This window comes from Bactrocera dorsalis, unplaced genomic scaffold, assembly GCF_023373825.1.
Source record: "Bactrocera dorsalis isolate Fly_Bdor unplaced genomic scaffold, ASM2337382v1 BdCtg169, whole genome shotgun sequence".
NCBI lineage: Eukaryota > Metazoa > Arthropoda > Insecta > Diptera > Tephritidae > Bactrocera > Bactrocera dorsalis.
Window position 1 is genome coordinate 7,163 of NW_026038220.1, and position 20,753 is coordinate 27,915.

Consider the following 20,753-nt stretch of genomic DNA (forward strand, 5'->3'; position numbering starts at 1 on the left):
TATCAAATACATCAAAGGTGTGTGTCTAAGATAATTATAGGAGATAAGCTTTTTAAATTGCTTTCAAGCATTTTATCTATTAATTTCTTTGTCTGGCTACGTTTTTTTTCAAATAATTTCAATATACAGAAGAAAAAAATTATTTATTTATATTTATTCATATATTATTTATGTTATAAAAATAATAGTATTTAGAGTTGAGCTTCCAGTCCTTTTTGCTATATATTTCGAATATGGCAACTATATTTTTAAATCAGCTGTGTGTCATTTTGAAAACGCTTTTGCGCCGAAATTACCGGTGTTAAGTTTTGCAAATTTGCAATTTACTTAAATTTCATAACATACGACATTACGCAGATTAAAATGCAGCGAGTAAGTTTATTATTTAATCAGAATGTGGAATTAAAACACTTTTTACAATGGTTTAATTATTTTGTTTGGTGGTAGGATATAAGATCGTTTTATAAAAGCGCAGCTACGCAAAAGAAAGTTGAACCGTCGAATGGCGAAGATGATTTAGAGAATAAAAAACGCAAGAAGCGCACTGCTCGTGTTATATCTAGCGACGAAGATGAAATACCAGAAAGTCCCATGGCTAAGGGAAAAACTCCGGCAAAGAAAAAGCGAACAGATAAGTCACCTGACGCTACAAAACCGCAAAACAATAAGAAGCCGTCATTGTCCAAGCTGAAAAGTTCGCCTTCAAAGAAGCTTAGACCAGTCGATCCCACTGCACTTTTCGGCGGTGAAACCTTGCGCATAGAGGCAAAGAAACCACCTCCACCAAAAATAGTAGTTAAGGAATTTGAAGATGATGACATCGATAAGAGCCTTATGGAAGTAGACCTAGATCAGAGTATACGTGCAGAAAATGATAAATTAGGTGAAAAGCGGGAAGTGCGACGTTCGAAGTCAAAAACGCCCCGAAAGAGTCCTCATAAGGATAAACAAACACCAACTAAGTTGGAAAAATCAATAGATACACCCACACCAAAGTTAATGAAACAAGAAAAAGAACATTCTCTTGCTGATAAAGTAGAAAAAGAGAAGATATTAACACCTAAAACTGATACCAAAAAGGAAAAAAACACACCCAAGGTTAAAAAGCAGCATCGTGAAGATTTGGAAAGCAGTAAGTTTTATATATATATAATTATTGTTGTGATTATCTACGTATGTATGTGTGTAATTATAGGTGTGCTCTCGGACGAAGAACGCCATGAACGAAAACGCTTGTCAGCCATACTCTATCAAAAGTATAAAAATAGGGCTAGTGTTATTAATCCTGGATCTAAGGAAGTTCCTAAGGTATTACGCCTCATTTGTCTTATGAATATAGATATTAAAAAATATGTTTTAATAATTTTTTAAGGGCAAACCAAATTGCTTAGCTGGTCTAACATTTTTAGTAACCGGAGTATTGGAATCACTTGAGCGCGACGAGGCAGCATCAATAATCAAAGAGTTGGGTGGTAAAGTGATGACAACCGTGGGTAAAAGGTTGAACTATTTAATTGTTGGAGAAGAAGCGGGACCCAAAAAATTAGTACAGGCCGAAGAATTCGGTGTAAATGTCATCAGTGAAGATGGACTATTAGATCTTATACGCGAAAAATCCGGAGACCTATCAAAGCAGTCTGTCAAAGAAGAGAAACAAACCGGGCATGATGTAGAAAAAACAAAGCACACAAGTCCTAAGAAGGAAAAGAAAACAGTAAAAGAAGAAAAGGAAACTAAACAACAAGAGAAAAAGAAGAGTGGTGAACAAGTTAAAATTCATTCTTCAAAAAAAGAAGTTAAAGGGGAGAAATCCTCTAATAAGGAGAAAATTGTAGTAAAAACGGAGAAAATCGAAACTGATGCACTGAATAATGCTGCAAATGAAGACAATGTCGAAACGAAAAAAGAAATTGATGATACAATGCTTCCCTGGGTCGACAAATATAAGCCGACAAATGTCAAAGAAATCGTCGGGCAATTCGGGCCAACAAGTAATGTTTCGAAGTAAGTATGCTTCAGTCATAGGTACTTCTTTAAATAATCAAAAGAAAAATTTTACACACATAGACTAACAAATTGGCTCTCCAAGTGGTACATCAACCATGATGGCAAAAAGAAACTACAAAAGCCAAATCCTTGGGCTAAAAACGATGATGGGAGCTTTTATAAAGCGGCATTGCTATCAGGACCGCCGGGTATTGGTAAAACTACCACAGCTACGCTGGTTTGTAAAGAATTGGGTTTCGACACAGTAGAGTTCAATGCATCGGATACTCGTAGCAAGCGGCTTCTTAAGGAAGAAGTAGCAGAGCTTTTGTCCAATAAATCACTTTATGGATATTTTCATGGACAAGGCAAATCGGTCACAAAGAAGCACGTACTTTTAATGGATGAAGTTGATGGAATGGCTGGTAATGAAGATCGCGGTGGCATACAGGAGTTAATTGCTTTAATCAAAGAATCCTCAGTGCCAATTATATGCATGTGCAATGATCGTAATCATCAGAAAATGCGTTCACTCGTTAACTATTGCTACGATTTGCGTTTCAATAAACCACGTACACAACAGATCAAGGGACGTATTTTAAGCATTTGCTGTAAAGAAGGATTTAAAATCGACAGCGAAAAGGTGGATGAAATAATTGAAGCGACTAATAATGATATACGTCAGACGATAAATCACATTTCGCTATTAAGTGCTGGCAAATATCTAAAACTACCGACTAGCGCTAAAGGAACGAATAAAACCGCAGAGAAAGACTTGAAAATGGTATTTTACAATTTGTAAATAAGCTTTGTTGTAGAAGGTGTGCATTAAAAAGTTTATTACAGGGTCCTTGGGAAGTGGTGCGTAAAGTATTCTCTGCTGATGAACACAAACATATGACATTGAATGACAAATGTGACTTGTTCTTTCAAGACTACAGTATGGGACCACTATTCGTACAACAAAATTACTTACAAGTTTCACCCACTGGTTCCAAGTAAGTGAAGTGAAAATATTGCATGGAAAAAAAAACAAAAATTAGTGTCAAATGCAACATTTATACGCTAAAGTGTGGTTATTTCGTTTTTAGATCAGATATTCCATCTAAGGTAGCCTGCACAGCAGATGCGCTAAGTTTGGGTGATTTAGTGGACAAACGCATACGTTCCAATTCAGCTTGGTCCCTACTGCCAACACAGGCCATCTTCAGTTCCGTACTGCCAGGAGAGTACATGAGTGGACACTTTACAGGGCAAATAAATTTTCCTGGCTGGCTAGGCAAATATTCGCGTTCGAACAAACGTAGCCGTCTAGCGCAAGAGATTCATGATCACACACGTTTGCGAACATCTGCTTCACGTCAGTCCATACGTCTGGACTATGCACCTTTTCTGCTGGCGAAAATCGTGCGTCCACTGAAAGAGTTGGGAATGGAAGGAGTAGAGCAGTCACTGGAAATACTAAAAGAATATCATCTGCTGCGTGAAGATATTGACTCGTTAGTCGAATTAACGACTTGGCCAGGCAAAAAGAGTCTATTGGATGATGTAGATGGTCGTGTGAAGGCCGCTTTGACGCGCACTTACAATAAAGAAGTACTTGCATATTCCTATTCAGTACATGCAGGTGTAAAGAAGAAGAAATCTGAAGCAACCGAGGAAACCGAGATGTATGGCATGGAAGGGGAAGATGGCGGAGATGCGCCAGTGTCAGATGAGGAGGAGGACAAGATAGAGAATGATGGTTTGATTAAGGTAAAATATTCAAAATATCAATCATTTATTGATTTCATATAAACAAATTAATTAATGATATAGGCAAAAAAGAGTACAGCCACATCGTCGAAAGCTAAGGCTGGATCCAAGGCTAAAGCTGCCGGAAGCAGTGCGGCCAGTAAGAAGTCTACAGGCAAAGCATCAACTTCCAAGGCAAAGTAAAAATCGGCATGAATTTTTTCAATTAGTTTAGTTTACTATGCATTGTTAACTATGAATAATACTATATTTCCATTATTATGTATTTTTGCCTGTTTATCGAATAAATACATATATACATAATTTTTTTATATTAAATAATTAGTCAAACATTGAAAGGCAATATTATGCAACTGCTTCTTTCACTTTAACGTCGTCAGGCGGCAAATCGACATTGACCGCTTGTAAAGCTTCTCTAATCCACAACGGCACCGGCTCACCTTCGAAATGTTTTGCCATAAAATCGCATATAAACTGGGGGAATTGGTCGCGTTGTATAGCTTCTCTCATACTCCGCATTAGCCTCAACTGATATGCTACATTGTGGATACTTAACAAACTACATGATACTGCTTCCATCGCGGCAATGTGATGCAAATACGAACGTGTATATCTGCTGCATGTGCTACACTCGCATTCATCATCAATGGGGCGCATGTCGTTTTCGTATTTTTTATTTTTTAAATTCATTTGACCAGTATTAACCAGCGCGCAACCAAAACGAGCTGTTCGTGTTGGGAAGACACAATCAAACATATCGATACCGAGCGCCACGCAAACGACCAAGTCAGCAGCGAAACCTACACCCATTAAATATCGTGGCTTATCCTTTGGCAGCAGATCGGTGCACACATGTACTGTACGCCAGAACTCATGTTTACTTTCGCCGCCGCTAAGACCGCCCACAGCATAACCGCGCACTTTGCGCTGTATCAATGCATCTGCGCATATTTTGCGCAATTCAGGATCCAATGCACCCTGTACAATAGGGAATAAACTTTGATCTTCATCACGAGCATGTGCATTTATACAACGATCCAGCCAACGTATAGTACGATGCATTGCCTCTTCAACACGCGGACCAACAGTAGTAGTCTTGACAACATCATCCAACTGCATCATAATGTCGGCGCCAATAGTATTTTGAATTTGAATTGAATGTTCAGGTGTCAACATACATTCACTATTGTCAAATGGAGAGCAGAAGTTTACACCGTTCTCATCAATTTGCGCCAACTTTAACAAAGAAACCATCTGAAAGCCACCCGAATCGGTTAGAATACCACGGGGCCAACTCATAAATTTGTGTAGGCCACCAGCTTTTTGTAGTGTTTCAATGCCAGGGCGCATGCCTAAATGGTACGTGTTGCCTAGCAGTATTTGACAGTTAAGCTCAATTAGCTGATCCGGCAGTAGACCTTTCAAAGTACCCTAAATACAGTATATATGGTATTATTAAATTAAAACATTAAATAATGTAGCTTACTTGAGTGCCTACTGGCATGAAGACTGGTGTGTTGACTTCACCATGACGAAGTGTCATTAAGCCGGCTCGCGCCTTCGTCACAGAACATTCAGCAATTACTTTGTAAGTTAAAGGTGGTACCTTAGTTGTCATATTACTTAAATAATTCCAGTAAAATATAAATATTTAAAAGAATTAACTGATTTATTTCCACTAAAATCACAAGTGTTGTTATTACATATTTATGTTGACATTTCTCAACCGGCACGTGGTAAAACGTTGCCAGTCCATTAGCAAATCTTAATAACAATGAAACTGCTTACTATAAAATTGCTTGCTATAACTTTCCACCAAAGTGGATTTTCAAATTCCCACACTAAAAATATGGCAATGTTTCTAATTCGGCATAAACTTTGTTTACAATTATTTCAATTTCATTTTACAAGGCGCAATTACTAACTTCAATTTGGTTTATACGTTTTATAGCTATTCGTCATCAATATGTCGAGGAAACTTCATCGACCCATTCCATGCGCTGAAATTGCATCAAATGCTGCCTTAAGTGGAAAAATAAAAAGTGTTTACTGCAAAAATTTTGTGTAACTATCCTCGCTTTGTTCCAACTATTGCAAATATGATTTTAATTCTTTTCCACTTTTAGTACTTACGGGGAGTGTACATTTTATCCAACAGAATACCTAAATGTAATTATAGGACCAAATGGCACTGGAAAATCAACGCTTGTGGCGGCTATAGTGCTTGGCTTAGGTGGCAAACCTGAATTACTGTCACGTTCAAGTTCTATTGGTGATTACGTGAAAAATGGGCGCGATGAAGCCGTTATTAAAGTTGAGATCTACCGAGATATACCTACTAAGTCTGTGATTTTCGAAAGAAGTTTTCCACGAAATGGCAAATCAACATTTAAGATTGGGGAAAATGTTGTGGGGGAGAAAAAATACTTGTCGGAAATAATGGAATATAAAATTCAAATTGGTAATTTGTGCCAATTTCTGCCACAAGATAGAGTGCAAGACTTTGCCAAAATGGATCCACAAACAATATTCATAAATACCCTCAATTCGGTTTGTAGCCAAGAAACGATTAATAATTTCGACGAATTAAAAAAATTGCGCCAAAGCCAGTTGACTGAAGGAGATGGTGTTAAAAAGAAGAAAGAGGAATTGGAGCAATTACAAGTGCACTGCAATACGTAAGTACGCTTAAGTAAAGTAAATCTTTACCAAATTCGAGCTACAATTTTACAGACTTGAGCAACGTTTGGACCGGTACAATGAACAACAAGAATACCTAAATAAATTAGATGTTTGCGAGGCCAAAAAATTGCATCTGGAGGCACATGGTTTAGAAGAACAGATGAAGCAACAAACTAACGATTTATCATTAGCTAAACAGAAACTTAAAAAAGAAAATAAAGTATACGACGCTATTATGCGGCGTCAAAACGATATAGCGAAAACTTCAGAGCAACTTGCTAGAGGCGTAGCTCAGAAGGTAACTTTAGCAAAAACAAAAATAATAAATAAATAAACAAATTGCATTGTATAAATAATTAAAATAATATTTGAAATTAAAGGAACGAGAAGAGCAAACAATTGCGTCAAAAAAACGGAACGTCGAGGAACGTATAAAAGATTTAAAAGATCGCATAGAGCAGGCTCGAACAATCTATTTGGTTTGTTGACTTCATAACATATACTTTAACATAAAATAATATTTTGCTTTTATAGAAAAAGAAACGTGAAAAGGCGGATTTCGATAAAGACTTGCAAGAAGAGACTAAAATGTTGAGTTTGCTTCTGCAAGATCTAACTAAAGCAAATGAAAATAATGCTGAAAAAGACTGGAAAGCTGAATTGAATGCACTAGCCCAACAAATACATAATATGAAAGAAGAATTAGGACAACATATGAAAATGCGTTTGGAAATTAACAGCGAATTGGACGAGAAATATGGGCCCGAAATTGGTTCTCTAAAGAGACGATTGGAGCGAGCAAACGACGTACATGCTCAAAAGTTAGAGGTGAAAAGCGCCACACTCGTATTTATTTGTTTCCATAGCATTTTAAATTCCAACAAACTTTAAAACATTTTAACTATTACATAGAAACCTAAGAGGAAATTAATTAGTATAATTCCTATTTTCGCAGTTATTACAAGCAAAATTTCCAGATGTTTATCGAGCAGTGCAATGGTTAAGGGATCATCAGCACTTATTTAAAGGCACTGTTTACAAACCAATGATTTTAGAGGTAAACAAGTATTATATATTATAAATAAAATTTATATGAGTTTTTTTCAGTTAAGCGTGCTAGATCCCGAACATGCCAAATATTTCGAAAACGTAATCAGCATAAGAGATTTACTTGCTTTCACTTGCGAGGACAAAGATGACGTTTCATTGCTTGTAAGTGAGTTATGCGTCAAACAGAAACTGCACATTAATGTTGGGCATGCGCCATCTTCTAATAGAATAAACTATCGCCCTGATATACCGATCGAAAGCATAAGGTACGATTAAATGATGAAACAATTGCATACTTAATTATTTTTGTTAAATTTAATTATTCTTATTATAATTATTGTACTTTTATTGTTTCTAATTTTACTTAAATAGATTTTGCGGCTTTACTGCATATTTAATTGATTTGATTGAAGGCCCACCAGCAATAATTAACTACTTATGTAGTCTAAATAGAATACATACGATACCCATTGGCACAGCTGATGTTAATAATAGAACTGATGACATTCCAAACAACATAAATATCTTTTTCGGCGGTAAAATATCTCAAATAAATATTACAAATTTAATATATATTTTTAATAATTGCTATTAATTTTGTTTAACAGGTAATCAAAGTTATGCTGTCAGGGTTTCTCGCTATTCTGGTGAGAAATCCATTATGCAAAGGCAAATTAGCGGTAGAAACCTATTGACCAGTAAAAATACAAATGAAATTTTACAAAATGAGGCACGGTAAGCAGTTAAAATTTTTTATATAAATATATGTATGTATTTATCAAGAATTATATATATACAAATATTTCAAAATATGCAGCTTACGTGAATTAATACGTGGCAGTGATATGCTGAAGAACAAACGTACGGCTTTGGAAGCTAAAATCGAAGAAATAAAGATTAAACGCGAAGATATACTGGCCAAAATTCGGACAATCAAGAGCAAACTGGAGGAGAGACCCAAATTAGAGGAGCAGTGTCGGCGACAAAATGACAAAGTGAAACAACTGAAAAACAACGTCATTAGTGCGTGAAAGTCCTTAATTGAATAACAAAATAAAAAATATATTGTTTATATATTATTATTGTAGGTTTACCCGAATTGGAGCAAGAATTCTCAGAGAAAGCGAAAAACTGTTTACAACAAATCATGGAGTTACAAAATGAAAAAATTCAGATTTTAAAAAAATTACAACAGATTTTGGTTGATAAAAAAGTCGCCGTTGTGAAAGAACGCATATTTAAGCAAGAAAATGAAGAGTTGATTAACAACATAAAGGAAGCCAAAGATAATAAGGTTCAAGCTATGGTAATTTGCTTGTTCTTATAACTACAGTTCGTTATATAACACTGTAATTTTATTTACGTTTTTTGATTAGCGCATGGTCGAAACCGTAACACAAGCATTAGAGAAGACTCAGCAGCAATTGGAAACAAAAGTTGCAGAGGCAAGAAAAGCTAAAAAAGACTGCAAATCACTCGAGCTCTTCAATCAACTGCCAGATACTATGGACGAACTGAAGGAAGCCATCAATGAATTTCAAGCACGTTTAGAGTGCATGGGAGATGTGGATCAGAATGTATTATACAAACTCCGACATTATAATTGACTTCATTTATGTGAATGTATATGTACATTATTTTCTTTTACAATTAGATCGCGGCTGAATTCAGGCAGAAATGTGCTGATATTGAAAGACTTAAGAATGAAATGCAGAATGCCGAACATAATCGCCACGGCTTGGCTGCGCAGATAAATACACTGCATGAGCGATGGTATCCCGAAATCGAAAACATTGTGGTGACGCTTAATAGACATTTCAGTGATTTTATGACTTCTATGAATTACGTGGGTGAAGTGCAGCTGATCAGGCGCGATGAGGTACATAAACATTCACATTGAACATAAACATTCACATTGAATTTTTAAACTCACTCCTTAATAATTTCGTTCTTCAGCACGATTACGACACGTACGGCATACAAATCATGGTACAGTATCGTAGTAACGCACAATTGCAGGCGCTCGATCGGCATACTCAGTCCGGCGGTGAGCGCGCAGTGGCAATTGCGACCTACACGCTGTCGCTTCAGCACATCACACACGTTCCTTTCCGGTACAACTGCTACTGCCTTTATGAAAATGCTTGCAATTATTTACTGGTTTTTATTATCATTACAGCTGTGTGGATGAAATCAATCAAGGCATGGACGCTAACAATGAGCGAAAGATATTTGAAATGCTTGTGAAGGAAACAACGCAAGTGGGACGTGCACAATATTTTTTCGTTACCCCAAAGGTATGTACATTTGTGTTTTTCTGTGAGTGTTTGTTCTCTATACGCCTAATGTTCGAATTTGTTTCAGCTTTTGCCGAACCTGATGTATAACGAACGCATGTCGGTGCACATAGTATTCAATGGCAAAATGGTAGAATCTCAAAATACCTTTGCATTCCAAATATAACGTATACGATTCTATTAATATTTTTTTTTACTCATTATTTAGTATTGTTAATTCTTATGAACAAATATGTTTCTAATTCAATAAAAAATTTCGTGATTGTCTAAATTTTATGAGGTCATTGACCTTTTTGTTTATATTTAGCAAAGTTCACAACTAGTGTTTACATTTAGCCACGACCACAACCTTTGTTGTAGACCCTTTTATTTACATTTTATGGGATCAATGACCCCTTTGTTTACATTTTGAGTTCAATGACACTTTTATTTACATTTCGCCGAGGTCATTGACCGTTTTGTTTATATTTTATGAGGTCATTGATTATATTGTTTACATTTAGCCAAGAGTACAATGTTTCTTTATATTTGGGGTCAATGACGCAAAGTCTTCTGATTCAGATCGTTCAGTTTGCTTGGCAGCTATATGCAATAGTGTTCCGATATCGGAGGTTCACACAAAGGACGAGCTTCTTGATGAAAAAGGGTATCTTAAAAACTGAGGAACTATTAGTATACGAGGAATGATCAGAAAATAACGGAAGTTTTAAATTTTCACGTTTTTGTAGAGTCCAATTGTCAAATTCCTGTTAATTATCGTCTGGTGAATATGGAGGCTGGGGGATCGTCACAGTTTTGCTTTTGGACTAGAATTCACGAACAAGTAAAGAAGGGTGAGCTTTGAACAAACGACATGTACACGAACAGCTAGTTTTTTTTTCCACTATGTCTGTAAATTTATTTACAGGTCATATTAAAATAAAAGAAAAAAAAATAAAAAATCTTAAAATCCCCATTGTTTTCTGAATACACCTCGAACACAGGCAGATGGACGGACATGATTAAATCGATTCAGTTCATTGCTGCTCATTTATGCAAGTATATTTGATTAACCAATAACGATATTTCAAGCAAAAGATGAAGCGTTGTTAATTAAATCAGAAAAAAGTTCTAGCAAGCTCGTGAAAACTTAATAATCCTAGCCCAATTACGTTCTTAGCAATATGTATGCACTTGTAAAGTCCAATCTCGGCACACTGAACACTTTTTCTGCATTCAACGAGACCCATAAATAGAAATCAACCCTTTACATACCTTACCATATCTTAAATGAGTAACTTCTTCAAGGGCTTTTTTATAATAATAATAATATAATCCATGATCCCAATGTAAGATGGTGTAAGTAAAGTAAAGTAAAGAACTCACTCTGAAATACATATTACTTGCAGCACTTACATCTGGATTTGATGCGCAGTTAGGCTGAAGAATTAACGGTCATTGTACTTTAAACAGCATACATGTATGTATGTATGATATATATGTAGGTACAAGTATAATTAGAAAAACTAAGGCACGCCAGGATCTTGTACTTAAGTCCTAACATTTAATGTAGTAATATAACTACATTGCGGTTGCGAGCAAACCGAAATCCTTTCGCTGATTTGCTTGCAGCACCGCAATCGGGGGTCAAAGTAGCCATAGCAACTTCGTTCTATATCTATGTAAACAAAACTCGAATACTGTGCCCCCTTTGAATTATCATATTGCTGGCGACTTCTACATGCCAACGAAGTGATGTTAAACACGCACTCACCTTGCGGTTTCCCTTGTCACCCTCGTTGTCCTTATGAAAGTGCTTTATGTGCTTGGGGGTTAGTGCGAAGCTTTCCGGCATTCAAATTATTTAGTTAGCATTTTGCCATTGCTCGGATAAAGTGACAATTGTTGTAGTTTGAAAAGTCAGAATATTCCAATTCGTAAACAAAAAAATACTGTTATTGCAGTAAATCAGTAGAATTTAAATAAAATGTGGGTTTTCGTAAAACAGTGCTTCCTTTGCGTAAACGTGTTCTTCCAAGTGTTGGCAGTTTTCGCTTCTGGACACGGAAACGCCCACAGCACATTATTATTAGCCAATTCAAGTCACACCACATACAGTTTCCATCAAATGAGCGAGTGTAAACATGATGAGTTTTATGATTTGGACACATTTTCATGTGTTGCCTGTGGCAAGGAGGATGAAAACTTGCAATCAACGCCAGATAGTAAGTATTGATTAAACAGATGCAAATGTAGAACTCACTACCCAAGGATATGGAATTTATTTTTAAAATGTTTATACGTGTGAAGTGCGCTGTGTTCATACTTACATGCATGCACTCGTTCCATGTGATGGCTTCCCCTGCGCTCAGATCTACTATTTTACTTTAGAACTAGCTTGAAGCGCTAATTAGCTGACGGGTTTGTTTTAAGGAATTGTTGTTTTTCACGTGTTGATGTACAACGAGTTGTTAATCGTCGGATTTGGTACTTAAGTCTGCCCAGTCTCATGCCAGTGCAAAAACGAATGTAAAACATATCTAGGTAGGTTACGGACCACTGGTCTAATATAATAACTTATGTGAAAATCATTAAAAAATTGGTTAAATTCAGAAGATTTACGATCTAGTTAATGTCTAGTTGTAACATTTGTTGTTGTACAGTTGTACATTTCTAAATATTTTGGTCTTCGGTACTACAACCATAGGTCTGTCTGAACAGACATGTCCCTACGTACTCGGTCCTTTCATTGGATGCGTGAGCGCCCTTGCTTCTGTTTTCCACCTATGGGAATCCAGTTGAAGACCTTGCAGGGAACGGATAACACGAATACATATTTTAAGTGCATTTTCATCTCCGTTCGCCGCTATCTACATATGTTTCTTCTTCTTTATTGGCGTAGACACCGCTTACGCGGTTATAGTCGAGTTTACAATAGCGCTTAGTCGTTCTTCCTTTTCGCTGTTTAGCGCCAATTGGAGATTCCAAGTGTAGCCAGGTCCTTCTCCATCTGGTCTTTCCAACGGAGTGGAGGTCTTCCTCTTCTTCTGCATCTCCCGGCCAGTATTGCGTCGAATACTCTCAGAGATGGAGTATTTTCATCCATTCGGACGACATGACCTAGCCAGCGAAGCCGCTGTCTCTTAATTCTCTGTTTCTAGGCCGTATAAAAGTAGGGGATACTAACGAGCCTTACAGAGCATAATTTTTGTTCGCGTTTGTTAATTGCCTACCAATCCCAAAGTACAGTGCAAGGCCAACCTGTTCGCTTGTTGTTCTGTGCTGAAAAAGGCTGCGTTGACGGCTCTCTTCTTAAAGCCTATAATATCATTGTTATTACGACAAGGTCATGTCTAAATAAAATGGATCTTTAGAATGGATAGTGCCACTGATTTCCAATTTCTTAACATTGTATTTGAAAAAGTGCACGAAAAGAAATCATCCTGTATAAAACCTCGTTTGATATCGAAAGCTCCGCTGGTTCATTGCTGGATACTATCGTCTAGTACTAGCGTATATCAGACCCATATCAACTTCGTCTTTATTAGAGCTACAATCGGCTAAAGAATTTTATTCAAACCACAACCGCGCCAACCGCTTTTCGATTCATAAATTGATGTTAGTTCTAAGACTAAATGAAAGTCCTCTTTTGTTTAGATTTTCCATGAGAGGTATCCCATCTTATACAATGACCTTTAAAATATTCACAATATACTTATTTCTCTCAAAGCTATCGCATCTTCTGGATCATTTTGTACTAGAATCTGTTCCTGTATATACCGAAGTTTTTTGGACCTGGTCAAAACAGGCTAGTATCAGTCCATTGAGCAAAGCTACGCCAAGAAGCCAGATTTTGTCGATAGTGGGACTAAAGATTTATTTTTTTCATACATTATTTTGCAAGTCACCTAGTATGATCTTGAGATCGTCATGGGTACAACGTTTCGTTCATAGAATAAATCTTTACTTGTGACATATGTTTTCACCCTCCTATATAAGGATCAATGTTAATACATACAACGTAAAGAAAGATGCAAGTGAGATATATAACCATCCAATACGATTCCCTGGTATTAAGTGAAATAGATCCATTCCTCTAATTTTCACCATTAATAACAAGAACAACTATTACTCATTCCAGAGTTCTCCTGCGAGTGCGCTGCCAATTATGTGACTATTGCGCTCTACGACACGCAACACCACAATCCGTTATGCGCAAAGAAATGCTCAGACATATTATCCACCGACAAAGTTTGTCAAGTTGCCACAGCGAATAACAGTAAAACACATTGTGAATTTAAATTAGTTAACTTTACTGATCCCAACAACGACTTCACGCCGCGATCGGTTGCTTCAACGAGGCCAATCCGCTTAACACCAGCCGGCTACCACACGAATGGTATTTGCAATATTTGTGATTTGAAATATAACTACCGCTATCTGGACTACTGTATAGCGAATGCGGTGCTCAAGCCATACTTGAAATACAATTCCTTTTGGCAATCGACCAGCGCTAACGCGGTACACTTTGGCGACCTAAAGTTCGTGGTCTTCTTCTGTTTGGCTCTACGCAATAACACTGCCTGCAGTCAGCTGGCGAATCTCTGTATAATGTCCCACTACTCATCGGATAAGAATTCGCCTTGCAGTGCGTTTCTGCTAACACAAGTCTCCGATGTGGCCGTCAAGTATGCCAGCATGGACGAGCACTTGCAGGCGACGAAACCGTCGTTGTTCTACAAAAAAGGCAAAGAGACCGCCAAAATGCTAACGGAGCCTCTGGGCGTAAGTGTGAGTACTGCTGCATTTACACTCGTGACTCTCAAGCGATTGAGAAACATACCCAAGGTTACATAAGCACACGTGTATAAAATGCATTTCTTGTTTCAGCCGAAGCAGCTGCAACTTTTCAGCACTGCTTATCATTTGGACGGCAGTTTGCGTCGCTGGGGTGCTTTCAAAATGAGTCATGTTAATTTATGCCAAATGCACGCTCAAAGCGATGCCGCCGATTGGAAACCGCAACAGGAAATACAATTTGCACGCTTCAGCAAACCGATTCGCTGCGAATTGACTGTGGAGAATCTGATTGATTTGGCTAAAATATACGCAAATAATAACTTTTTGAGTTTATTTTTGAATATATCGCGTGAAACGAGTTCCGATGTAAAAAGAGTTAGTTTGGAAGCGTTGCCAATTTTAATTGAGGACATAACAGCTGAAAATTCGGTAAGTGGAAAAATTATATATGAGTGAAAATTATAAAAAAAGCGAAATGGAGGATTAAGCGTGGAGTGGAAGACTCTCTAATCCCTTCTAAAAATTATCGTAAACCTCTCTATATAACTTGGTGGATCCATCCGTCCTCCGCCGGTATTGTGCCTGTTCCTTTGTGACTTCATTATAATCTTCATCTTTCGCAATTGTTATAATATCTCCCAATTTTATGCCGATATTTTCCTCAACGGTTCTTTGTACTTTTTCAGCATGAACCCACTATGACATTAAAAACATAACAAGATGGTATATGAGACTGTATGAAATACTGTGTAGGCGACCGCATACTCTTTTCCAAGTCTCAGAGTTCCTTTCTTTACCACACAGTCTTTTCTAAAGAGGCTAATCATATTATAATTCAAGATATATATTAGGCAGAAAAGAGTGCAGACCCAAAAGAGTGTACCCGGATTGTCCTGAACTGTAATCTTCCTTTCAAATTTATCACACTTGCAATATGATGCCATAACTTTATTCACAGAAAAGGGAAAATATAAAAATAAAGAATTTATCGATATAACGCACCGCTGAAAATGGATGTTAGCCTGCGGAGCCTGCAAGTCAACTTATAAACTTCGAAGAGTTTACTTTAGGCCATTACATACTACGATACTCTTTTTTCTTTGTTATAACGGTATACCAAATCCTTTTTTTTCAGCGTGCTCCAGCGGCAGAGTGGCAATTGGTGAAACGGTTCCAGCTAATCGAAGCCCAGCCTCGACATGCCCGAATCCATGATCAGCAGTCGAAATATGAAGACGACTTTAAGCTCTCGCTTTACCGCAGCTTAAGATATATGGAGTACTTCGAAATGCATTACGAAATTCATGATCGCAATCAGATCGGTATACCGCTAGTGAAGCTGCGCTATCGGCATGTTGACTTGAGCGCCAATGCAACACTGAATGCTGTGCATCCATTTAAATTGCAAATCACTTTTGAGCGCATCGCAGAGGCCACACAAAGGAAGTTCATGTTTGAAGTGATGCTGCCGGCCTTTTTATTCATCGCATTAACGATGGCTATGCTGCAAATGCTAAACTATAGGAAACGCCACAACGCATTAACAACAACAACAGCTGCGGCAACTGAATGCTGCACACCATCCTCTTGCTTGCTGGAATTCCTGTTGCACCTTAGCTCTTACGCGGCCAATGCAGCACTGTTGTGCTTTGTACTCTACATTCTCGTCTATCCAGTGCAATTTCTCACACAGCGCTCCGTTGCGATCACATTGCCAATCATAAAAGACGATCAACGCTCATTGGAAATTCTAATTTATGCAGCCGTTCTTTTGAAGGTAATACACTCGAGTGCTTCTCGGTTGCAAGGGAGACTGTTATTCATTAGGTTTCTTTTATTTCAAGTTGATATTTATTTGCGTGCATTTTTGGCGAATCAGCCACTTTGATCTGTTTCTCATTGACTGGGAGCGTCCGCGTAGTTGTGAGGCTAATCACTTCACTTTGAAGAATAATCTGGATACGTCATCCGTGTGCTCTAGTGTGCGCACATTTGCCACCGAGAATATTTCGACGTGGCGCATAATTTTTATAGCAAATGAATGGATACGTTTGAGTGCGAAGCAGAAACATTCCGCTGCCTGGCAGGGTCTATTGGTACTCCCATTGGTTCAGGTTGTTGTTTGTCATACATTTATACATATAAGCGTGTCATAAATGCACTTGAATTCGTATTTTCACTTTGCAGGTTTTCTTGTCAGCTCGTTGGATCAGTCAAGACCTTGCTCTGCAGTTGTTCTTCATTGTTACTATCAGCCTGCTGATCTACATCATTCAACTGCTAGTGTGCAGTTTTATTTTTAACCGGCTTTTTGGTGATCCTCTACAAAAATTCATCGATCTCTGTTCGTTGTCCAATATATCTGTTTTCATGCTATTGGAGCAAAGCTTTGGGTTCTATATACATGGCAGATCTCCTAATGGTTTTGCAGATACTGATATGTACTCGATGCTGACGCAGATGCACCGAAACTCACAGCATCGCTGCAGTCGCAAAGGTTTATTGGGCGATTCGGATCAGCAGAGTTATATAATTTTGCCGCCTTTGAATTTACGGTAAGTTCCATATGAAGATATTTTTTAAAGAATGATGATGATCCAATTCGAAGTTCGCCACTTCCAACTTCATCAGAAGAGTCCAATTTTGAATGGCTCGTTCTAGCATTTTGACTTGACATGCGTGATGTTTTGCTCCAAAGCCTGAATCGAAGCGGAATTGCCCGCATAGACTTTAGACTTTAAATATCCCCACAAGAAAAAGTCTAACGGTGTGATATCACACGATCTTGGTGGCCAATCGATCGGCCCAAAACGTAAAACTGCGATAACGGTCCTTCTCATCGGCAACATTTTTGAGGAAATATAGATAAATAATATTCCATCTTCTTGGAACTTTTCAAGAGCCCATGAAGCGAAGGAATGTCGCTTAGAAAGGTCGAGCGACTTTAACTCTTGTACAGGCTGTATTTTTTTACGTCAGTACAAATTGCTGGGAACGGCGCTAAATCGACTCTCTGCTCTCTCTCTCACCTACGGCTGCTATATTTCCTTCACTGCGTGATATTTGGTCGAATATAATCCAATTATGAATGCTGGGCCTAAGGATGGGTGATAGTGTTTTTGCGAATAGTACGTTCAGTGTGCCGATTATGTTCTCAAAAAAGAATATTGAGAAAATACCTCTACTTGGATCATCCGTTATAAATAATTTCTCATTTTATCGTTATTATTTTTCGTTAGAATTTACTTTGAGAAGTTGCTGGCGCCTTATCAACGCTCCTATAGCATATCTCAGGCACATTTTCAGAAAGAAATCAATACGATCGATGCAGCAATGGAACGCAGCTCAGCGACTTTCAATAATCTAAATCGATTTCTGTGCGCTTTCATAGATCACGTAAGTGTAATGTTATGCAAAGTATTCAAAATAACGGTAGCAAAAGCTTTCCTACCATTGTAAACGACTATAGGATGTGCTTTCATTGCTTACAGGCTATCAAGGATATGGATTATATAATAAAAGAGAAAACTTTCGTTGAGAAATTGTTAAACTGCGAATGTGACAATTATTTAACGGAAAGTAAGTGCGTCTGATAACGGTACATATTAAAGAAAATAACAAAGAGGGTTATATCGCGTTCTTGTAATACCAATTCAATTTTTCAAAAACTTATTAATTTCAAAGAAGAAAATTTTTCTTCTTTTTGGTTTTTATTTTTGAATTTTCAGACAAGGGCACATTCTATATCGATAATGCAAATTCGTTTGACCAGTTACTGCTATACGGCAACAGTTTAAATATCTTCATAATGGAATTGGCCTTGCTTCTAGCGGCTTATATGCTGACAAATAAGCTAATAGCAGCTGTGGCAATCGTTTATATACTCAATAAGGTATGTATGTATGTATATCTGAAAATAGTACGTTTTCAAAGAAATATGTCCAAAAGGTTCTACAAAAAGACTGTTTGGGTTGTCAAAAATATAAAAAATAATGTTGTTATTGTGACACCAGCAGAAAATATGCCGTGAATGTTATTGTGGCACGCTTCTGGTGCGCCAAAATCTTTTCATAGTTATAAATGCGAATTTTACCGAAGTTACTCAAGCCCACGCCAATGACAGGAGCGCCAAATAAGCCGTTGACTGGCGCTATTTATCATAGTTTACCTATTTCCTAAACACAGATATTTTTAATAAATACTTTTTTTTACAGCTGCTCCAACATATCTACATAAATTGGCTACGCCAAAATGTAACAACGAAGACTTCCATTGATCAACGCTTTCTAATGTAAATAAAATGGTGCTTTGCAGCAAAATGTCTTTGAGAAACGCAACTTTATGGCAATACTTGCTGCACAATTAGCAGAAAATATTATTCGATTTTGTGTATTTTGCTGGAACCTGACGAATTCGCGTTAATCACCGCAGCAGAGTCAAACTCCAGTTATTGTTTTACATTAAATATTCAGTTGTTTATTAATTCATATCTTTTTGCTTAGAAATAGTGCAGTAGACATTAGATTTCATAACATATCTCACATGCATATGCACATAGCCATATGCATGCACATGTATTGCCTAAACTAGACCACCATCTGCTCATCATAGTAATCAACTCTTGGCTCACATTAGCATTACTACTTTGCCAATGTTTATAAATTATAGGTAAACCTATCTCTACGATAAAATCTACAAAGTTTTGTTAATCAACTGCACAAATACATTCACATGTATTTATACATACATATTGTATGTGTTATGTGTGAGTGTGTGTTTTTGGAGTAAGGTGCTGGAGAATGTTTATATAAAATCATTATGTAAATGTACATAATAAATTTGCATGATGGGTATATATGTATGTACTCATGCAATTGCGACGAATTGAAGTTGCTACAAATTGCTGCACACAATTAATTAATTAATAAGCCTTCCATTAGCTTGTCTCATAATTTGACAGCAATTTTGTATTGTAAAGGTCTTCCCTTCGGACATTACATGTTTGTGTATGTGTGCTTAATTATGCATATTCAGTATTTGATCGTGTTGTGTTTATTAGTGAGTGTAAACTATAGTCTTAAATAGCAAAAAACAAAAATAATAGTAATAATAATAATAATAATAATAATAATAATAAAAATAATAATGAGAAAACTACTGGCTTGTACAATTTGCATAAAATATTAAATAAAAGTCTTAAATAACAAGCATTTGAGTTTTACTGCTATTTAATTTTCAATATTTTAGTATGCGTTCTTGTGTCTATATAGTGGTCATGATGAACTGGACAGCAGTTATGTATAGCTATGTATACTAAATATATCAAAAGCGAAAATAAAGTCTGAGTGGAAATTAAAATACTATATTATATTATGTTAAATACTTCTTTTTTTGTAGCAATATTATGGTTCTACTTTAACTTGGTTATTTGGAGTAGTTTACCAAACTTGTGTCTTAAGCTAACTTGTTTACATGTTAAATACTTGGTATGAGGAGTTTAATTACAATAATTCTACGCTATGCTTTTATTTATATTTATAATTTATATAATTTGTGGCTTTGCACTGCCATAGTCTATTTAGTATAGTTGCAACAGCAAAAATAAAGATATAGGCTCGTATAAATATAGCGCAAGACTTTGCACGTGCGCAATGCAGACAGTAATCAGTTTTACTATATATGCTATAAGCAATGAAATGTTCATTTGAACGAACTTTCCACAACATTTCCATATTTTTTCTATTTCGTTCTTCTAATGTTTTAATTTATCACAAACTTACGATTTATCGAAAAGCTGCCAAATATGGAAAACCGCTACTGGCTTTATGTATGTGGGTATAATGAAAATGCCAAAAATAATATTATATATGACGCGGGTTGAAATGTCATGAGCAACGTCAGCTGTCTAATAGCCTAGCTTTTCAAACACATTTTACGTGCTAATGGAAAATATTTTTGATAGTAGCGATATGGTTGGAAAATTGGCCTGTCTCAATGTCATGTGTGATACTTAAGTTACGAATCAAATGATGTGCGGGGAATTGGACTTTGCTAAAACTATGTTCTATTATGCTTTTTATGTAAACGTTCCGAAGCGTCTTCTTGTTGCCAGATTTAATATCTGAATTTAATAAGTTTTGGTAATTTAGTCTCCTGCGGTAATTAAACAATTGTCTTTTTACAATTTTCCTTAGTTATAATAAG

The 20,753-nt window shown here is 36.7% G+C and overlaps 4 protein-coding genes across 4 annotated transcripts; 3 read left to right on the top strand and 1 right to left on the bottom strand.

The window, feature by feature from the left end:
* Positions 1–216: 216 nt before the first annotated feature.
* On the top strand, positions 217–4,044 carry LOC105230222 (replication factor C subunit 1). The gene is made up of 8 exons (XM_019991750.3): positions 217–372; positions 448–1,132; positions 1,196–1,308; positions 1,373–2,004; positions 2,068–2,770; positions 2,833–2,984; positions 3,078–3,741; positions 3,805–4,044. Exons 1-8 carry the CDS (start codon positions 364–366, stop codon positions 3,922–3,924), a joined length of 3,078 nt encoding a protein of 1,025 aa, XP_019847309.2. The 5' UTR covers positions 217–363; the 3' UTR covers positions 3,925–4,044.
* On the bottom strand, positions 3,732–5,493 carry LOC105230223 (queuine tRNA-ribosyltransferase catalytic subunit). Its single transcript, XM_011210867.4, has 2 exons — positions 5,228–5,493; positions 3,732–5,172 (listed from the first exon to the last, which is right to left on the bottom strand). Exons 1-2 carry the CDS (start codon positions 5,357–5,359, stop codon positions 4,087–4,089), a joined length of 1,218 nt encoding a protein of 405 aa, XP_011209169.1. The 5' UTR covers positions 5,360–5,493; the 3' UTR covers positions 3,732–4,086.
* A 74-nt stretch (positions 5,494–5,567) lies between these two features.
* Positions 5,568–10,046, top strand: LOC105230221 (structural maintenance of chromosomes protein 5). The gene is made up of 16 exons (XM_011210865.4): positions 5,568–5,805; positions 5,868–6,419; positions 6,475–6,721; positions 6,804–6,902; positions 6,958–7,251; positions 7,379–7,480; positions 7,531–7,739; positions 7,846–8,009; positions 8,082–8,208; positions 8,291–8,496; positions 8,562–8,779; positions 8,850–9,050; positions 9,128–9,352; positions 9,430–9,587; positions 9,653–9,770; positions 9,838–10,046. The coding sequence occupies exons 1-16, from the start codon at positions 5,708–5,710 to the stop codon at positions 9,934–9,936; spliced, it is 3,117 nt and encodes a 1,038-aa protein (XP_011209167.2). The 5' UTR covers positions 5,568–5,707; the 3' UTR covers positions 9,937–10,046.
* A 1,544-nt stretch (positions 10,047–11,590) lies between these two features.
* On the top strand, positions 11,591–19,261 carry LOC105230321 (meckelin). The gene is made up of 10 exons (XM_011211021.3): positions 11,591–11,974; positions 13,891–14,540; positions 14,640–14,978; positions 15,685–16,326; positions 16,394–16,663; positions 16,737–17,104; positions 17,789–17,945; positions 18,041–18,128; positions 18,278–18,441; positions 18,764–19,261. The coding sequence occupies exons 1-10, from the start codon at positions 11,737–11,739 to the stop codon at positions 18,842–18,844; spliced, it is 2,997 nt and encodes a 998-aa protein (XP_011209323.2). The 5' UTR covers positions 11,591–11,736; the 3' UTR covers positions 18,845–19,261.
* Positions 19,262–20,753: the final 1,492 nt, after the last annotated feature.